The 6,860-nt window shown below is 47.9% G+C and overlaps 1 protein-coding gene across 1 annotated transcript in view; it reads left to right on the forward strand.

Annotated features, from left to right (window-relative positions):
* Positions 1-3,300, forward strand: part of cdc123 (cell division cycle 123 homolog) — a 7,117-nt gene extending 3,817 nt beyond the window's left edge. Inside the window, exons 10-13 of the mRNA XM_084447918.1 lie at positions 316-344; positions 1,526-1,651; positions 1,835-1,972; positions 2,539-3,300. Of these exons, the coding sequence (XP_084304044.1) occupies positions 316-344; positions 1,526-1,651; positions 1,835-1,972; positions 2,539-2,586 (341 nt within the window). The 3' untranslated portion in view covers positions 2,587-3,300. The remainder of the gene's footprint in view (positions 1-315; positions 345-1,525; positions 1,652-1,834; positions 1,973-2,538) is intronic.
* The last annotated feature ends 3,560 nt before the right edge of the window (positions 3,301-6,860 follow it).

Below are 6,860 nucleotides of genomic sequence, written 5' to 3' on the forward strand. Positions count from 1 at the left end.
CCTGGAGGAGGATTGTGAGTGTGTTAGGGGTCTTCCTGGAGGAGGATTGTGAGTGTGTTAGGGGTCTTCTGGAGGAGGACTGTGAGTGTGTTAGGGGTCTTCTGGAGGACTGTGAGTGTGTTAGGGGTCTTCCTGGAGGACTGTGAGTGTGTTAGGGGTCTTCTGGAGGACTGTGAGTGTGTTAGGGGTCTTCTGGAGGACTGTGAGTGTGTTAAGGGTCTTCCTGGAGGACTGTGAGTGTGTTAAGGGTCTTCCTGTCCTAAGACCTGTCTTGTATGGGACGGCCTACCTGACATCATTGTCCCTCTTTTCCAGTTGTTCTGGACGTTTACAGAGACAGCTGGGTGAGTCTGGATCTGATTCACTTCATTGAAACGTTGTCATTATACCACCTTTGTTCAGCCACCGATAGGGGAAATATAGCCACACTGTGCATCTATGATTGTACTGTGTGTGTGTGTGTGTGTGTGTGTGTGTGTGTGTGTGTGTGTGTGTGTGTGTGGTTGATGTTGACCCTCTGTTTTTTTGTGTGTAATTATTTATTTTTCATTAAAAACATCTAGACAAACAGACTCACAACAAACAGACAAACACAAGATAGAAAAATAAAGCAAATCAATAATAAATTACCAAAGGGACAATAACAACTACAAACCAAACTGACAATAAACAAAACACAAAGTAAATAAATATATAGTACGAATGCCAATAATCAGACAAATTGTGCATGTGTGCGTGCGGTTATAAGAGATCATGTAAATGTGTTGCAATATGGAGTTCATTTTAGTGAGATTTAATGATGTTTAGGTTCGATGCTCTTCCATTAAGCGTAAGAAAGGGGACCACACTTCTAAAAACACATTGGACGCATCCTGTGAATCATATTTTATTTTATTTTATTATTTTTATTACCAAGGGTAACATAGACAGTATTTGAGTCAACCATAATTGCTCAGTAGGAATAGCATCAATGTTCCAGAAAATTAAGATGCTTTTTTTTTTGGCCAAAAATCTGAAAATGTCAAACCGTTTTCCATGTTCAGGACTCGTATTTACATTTTTTATGAACTCCTAAAAAGTACAAAAGAGGAGATTTTCTAAATTTTACTTTAAATATAGTTTCAACTAGAGCATGCATGGATTTGCCAGAAGGCTTTGAGCAGAGGATATGACCCTCTGTTTGGGTTTGGAACAGGGGAAAGTTTGGCTGATTGATCTCAACCCCTTCCCTCTGTTTGGGTTTGGAACAGGGGAAAGTTTGGCTGATTGATCTCAACCCCTTCCCTCTGTTTGGGTTTGGAACAGGGGAAAGTTTGGCTGATTGATCTCAACCCCTTCCCTCTGTTTGGGTTTGGAACAGGGGAAAGTTTGGCTGATTGATCTCAACCCCTTCCCTCTGTTTGGGTTTGGAACAGGGGAAAGTTTGGCTGATTGATCTCAACCCCTTCCCTCTGTTTGGGTTTGGAACAGGGGAAAGTTTGGCTGATTGATCTCAACCCCTTCCCTCTGTTTGGGTTTGGAACAGGGGAAAGTTTGGCTGATTGATCTCAACCCTTTTGGCGAGGTCACCGATTCTCTGCTCTTCACGTGGGAGGAGCTTACCTCTGGGACCAGCCTCTCAGCCAATCAGGAGGGTGAGATGCCCCAGCAGGTGAATGAGTACTCTGTGACATCACCACACCCATGTTAACCCAGCCTCCACAGTGGCTAATGCTATGCTAAAGATCTACACAGTTAAGTGTTTGTGTGTGCGTGTGTGTGTGTGTGCGCGCGTGTGCGCTTCTGTGTGCACGTGTGTGTGCGTGTGTGCGCGTGTGTGTGTGTGTGTGTGTAGGAGGCCCCTGCGTTCCGTTACACCACCAGTGAGGTGACCGTTCAGCCCAGTCCCTGCTTGAGCTACCGGATCCCGCGAGACTTCGCTGACCTCTCCACCGGCCAGGACGCCTACAAACTCATAGACTTCCTCAAACTGGTGAGAGGATCGCCATGCCAACGACCGCGAAACAACAACAACAATCACAGAACTCACACACAACAACCTTCAGATAACTCAACCCTCACACACGCAGCCACGCACAACCTTGAAACACCCTTCCTGTAACTCTCTACGACCCTTACACACTCACACACCCTAATCAAATACATCTCTTAAAGCAATACGTAGCGTTTTCTCCGGTTTTCTCAGAACTGCGCCCCCACAGGCTCTGCGAGTAAGTGCACTGTCGTACTGTCGTAAAGTTATCAGATTGTCTTTTTCTTTTTCTGGCTTCCTCCGTGATGTTTCGCTTCGGTTTTCTCACCTCCGTCCTAACACGGTCCTAACACGGTCCTAACACGGTCCTAACAAGGTCCTAACATGTTACTAACACGGTCCTAACACGGTCCTAACACGTTACTAACACGGTCCTAACACGGTCCTAACACGGTCCTAACACGGTCCTGACACGTTACTAACACGGTCCTAACACGGTCCTAACACGTTACTGGTGTTCCCCTACTGAGGGAGACCATTCTGAACCCTGTCTCTCATCCCCACAGAAGAAAAACCAACAGGACGACTCTGAGGAAGAGGAGGAACAGCAGTGACGCCCGCGGAGGAAGAGGAGACAGCGTTGACACCTACAGCTCCCAGAGAGACCCTGAGAGACGGTGTCTCCTTACAACTGCTCCCTGGAGAGAGATCGCCCTAGAGACTGAGAGATCATCCCGAGTGTTACAGATTCAAATGTACCGAAGAGAACAAAATACAAACTGGGAAGTAAGAAAAGCAGGATGTAGAGACCTCGCCATTTCTCCGTCTGCTGAGACAATCTGAGTGTCCTGTTCAGCTGTGATCCTGATCGATGGTACAGTAGCCATTCTGATGAGTGGTTCAAAGCAATGCTCCCCTTTTGCCTTCTGGTTTCCACTGTAAATATTGTAAGTTAAGTTTCTCAGGGGGTACTAGGGCTGTCTCCCCAGCCAATCAGCACGAAGGAATGGCGGTCTTTGGAGCACAGCTCTGAGAGGAAGGCTTGTCATGGTTTGTGTCAATTGATTAACATAGAGAGGAATTCAATCCACACGATTTAGCCCACGTAGTCGCTTGACCCACACGCACTCACATTCACTTCAATCAGTGTTCATTTTAGGGCTTTTATAGGTCAGTAATAGCAATATTATTCCTTTTACACGCAATCCTGTCTCATAAAATGAATGCTTAATGTGTAGATCCATGTTGGGAAATTGATTTGTTTCTCCTTACTGGTTTGTTTTCAATATGTCTGTTGTTAAAAATGGCGGTCCTTATTGGGTAATAAATGTGTGGTCCTACTCACGCCATTGTCCAATCTGTTAAGGGTTGAAAGAAAAGGAGATCGGTTCTCTTAGGCAGGTGTTTTGTAGTGTTGACAGTACAGAGAGTCCGCCATTCATAAATCTGCCAAGTATGTGATCAATGGTAGTGCAATACCACTGCTGTCCACTAGGGAGCAGTGTTTACTGCACAAAGGATCCAGTGAGACTGAACTCTCCTGGTAACATGATAGCCGATGGACTGCTCACGGCCAGTCACATCGCCATGAAAGGGCTGCTTAATCAATATTTAGTTTCTATACGTAATAACCACTACTAATATACTAACTGTAACTAATCAGTAATATATGATGGCATGGTACAGTTATTTATTAATGCGTTCATACACAGAATTTGGCAAATTAAACACATGCATTCATAAAGGCCCTGTGATGTACCGGTTAGTGTGTGTGTGTGTGTGCGTGTGTGCGTGCGCGACACGTCTGCGGCAGCGTGCTGTGTTACACTGGCCTGGCGGACAGGATGATGTCAGCAGCAGGGCCACACCCATGCTGCCGGGTACCAGACGGTCTACTGGCCGGGGGAGGAGTGGACTCGGTCTGCACCTCCCTCCCTCTCTCCCTACTCCCTCCCTCCATCCCTCCATCGCTTTCCAGTTTGCCAAGATGGACATCAGTTCTACCACCTCGATCAGCCAAGCCTGAGTAATCATCTTTCAGAGGGAGGGGCTTGAATAGTCAAACTTCAGGAACTTGCTGACTCAGAGCAGGATTTAAAATAGAGAGGGATGGAGAGAGAGAGAGGAGGGGATAGAGAGAGAGAGGAGGGGATGGAGAGAGAGAGAGGAGGGGATGGAGAGAGAAAGGAGGGGATGGAGAGAGAGAGGAGGGGATGGAGAGAGAGAGAGGAGGGGATGGAGAGAGAGGAGGGGATGGAGAGAGAGAAAGGAGGGGGTGGAGAGAGAGAGGAGGGGATGGAGAGAGAGAGAGGAAGGGATGGAGAGAGAGAGAGAGAGAGGAGGGAATGGAGAGAGAGAGAGAGAGAGGAGGGGATGGAGAGAGAGAGGAGGGGATGGATAAGAGATTTTCTTGATCTGAACTGCAGTAGTTTGCAGCTGGAATACTCATGAGCACTGACGGGTAGAGCAGCCCCCCCCCCCCCCCCACTGAACGGGTAGAGCAGCCCCCCCCCCACTGACCGGGTAGACCCCCCCCCCACGCACAAACACGCACACACGCGCGCACACATTATTTAGTTGTTTGTAATCTCCTACTCACACACGCAACCCCAAAATAAACTGGTCTTTAAGCAGATGGGAGTAATCATCAGCCATGGGTTCTGCGTGTCTGTGCGAGTGCGCACAGAGCGTCTCAGTTATACTCGCAGCTGATGTGGAAGGTAGAGTTATTCACCCTGAAGGTCGAGCGAACGGTACAAAGTGACTATTTGGAATAAACGCCATGGACTTGTCACAGGCATATAATCCAGTTACAAATGAACAGGCAATCTAATCCAGAATGACCAATGACATGCCAAATCACATCCCTCGTGGAGATTGCAGAATCACAAAGCAAGCTTCAACAGCGTGATCTGACAGGCATGTGTGCGATGCTCCCAACAACACACACACACACACACATGCACGAGATTGTAAAATAATAGGTTTGCACGATGAACACACAAACATACCTTTTACTCTGTCCAAGATAGTGAATGCTTGGTTTTATTGCAAGGGAAGCGTTTTGGTGCATTGCGAATTATCTATCGACACCCAGTCACACACACAGGCTACGCGCGCGCGTACACACACACACACACACACACACACACACAAATACGCACGGACTCTCTCTCTCTCTCTCTCTGTCACACACGGCGGACAGGTCGGCAGCATCCTACCCCTACCCGTTCTCTCAATGCCATAACAACCGATGGCAAAGAGGCATGTTGACATAAGTGTCCACTCAGTAAGTGATTCCCAACACAAGGAGGAGCCCAATCAGACCACCGACAGGATTAAACGGAAGTAGGCTATTCTCAGAGAGCGAGCAGTTTGAGTCAAACCTGAATCCAGCACTTGGATCTTTGCACGCGTAACCGCAGGAGCTGGTCGTTTGTGAAACGCAGCCTACGGCACGGAGAACGGGAGACACGGGGGGAGACAGGCTGTTACCGGAACCCCTCGACACCGGGAAACCCACGAGCGAGCACCGACAGCAGGTTGTGCCTGTTCCCCGTGTGCCTCCCGATCAGGAAGTGTGTGTTGACCCAGCGGTATCTCGACCCAGCGGTATCTCCAGGGGCTGTTCTGAATCGTCCCGGTTGACCACACCATGGCTCGGGAGAACGGGGACGCCGGGAAAGGCTCGTGGAAAAAGCAAGTGGACGACATTAAGAAAATATTTGAATTGAAAGAGATCCTTGGAACGTGAGTATAGCGTTTAATCAACGTTAATTGGTCCTGAAATGAGATACGAGGCAGAAACTTTGTTCCCGTTTGGGACGCGCGCGTAATGCTGGCCTGGTCAATTCGACGCATCGGGTGATTTGATCTGCTCTGAAAAGTAGAGATGGTTCAAGGGTTGGTTGACTTCAGTCCCGCTGGACAGCAGGCTGCTATGTCCATTGAATGGTGTATTCGGGCATAGCCTATAGTCTGTACGAGACAATTGTAGGCTGTACAATGGGCCTGTACTAAGAAAACCTCTAATTTACTGTTTATCATCAAGTTGTGGCACATGTTTCGATCATCCCCACCAATAATATATGGTGCAGTTGTGCTGCCATCATATCAGTGACCTCTGGAGATGAAGAAGGGAGGTTGATTCACTCACATCATCATCATGTCTGTTTCTACCGACGAATGTCGCTGGGTCAGAATGCAGCGCGCGTGATCGGAGTGGCGATTATGTGTAGCATTCTCAGTGTGTGTGTGTGTGTGTGTGTGTGTGTGTGTGTTGACAGGATTAGGCTGCAGGTCAGATGGAGGGTCAGGTTAGGGTTAGGGTTAGGGTTAGAGGGTTAGTGTTCACTTTGCACTGCTGTGTAAAGTGCGCACGTAAGCTCGTCTCTAAATGCACTATCCCCAAATGTGCCCGAGGGGCGGAGTGTGTCCAAATCAAGCAGCACTCCATCATGTCTCAATGGGACACACCTCCTGTCTCTCTTCCTCAATTAACTAAAGACATGGTATCAAAACAGCAGACTGAGTGCTCAAGTGGGTTGAGGCAGGTGAACCAAGAAGGTGGTCTTTAGCAGGGAGTCATAATACCGTGGAAAATAACAAACAAATAACAAGCAACAACAAATACATGGTTTTGACTGATATCTTGTGTAGAGATGAGACTGCAGCATTCACTGGTGATGGTGGTGCGTCCGGTGACAGCTGGTTGGTTGGCACGCTGACCTGTCAGATACTGTCCCTTAGGAAGCAGCTTGAACTGTGACCTTTAACCTCTGTGTTGTTTACTTAGGCAGGTCCCAGAGGTCTGTCCCCCCCCCTTCTGTTCCCTCCATTAAGGAACAAAATGGCCATCTGGGCATTTACACACACACACACACACACA

This window comes from Borostomias antarcticus (genome assembly GCF_949987555.1).
Source record: "Borostomias antarcticus genome assembly, chromosome: 13".
Lineage (NCBI taxonomy): Eukaryota > Metazoa > Chordata > Actinopteri > Stomiiformes > Stomiidae > Borostomias > Borostomias antarcticus.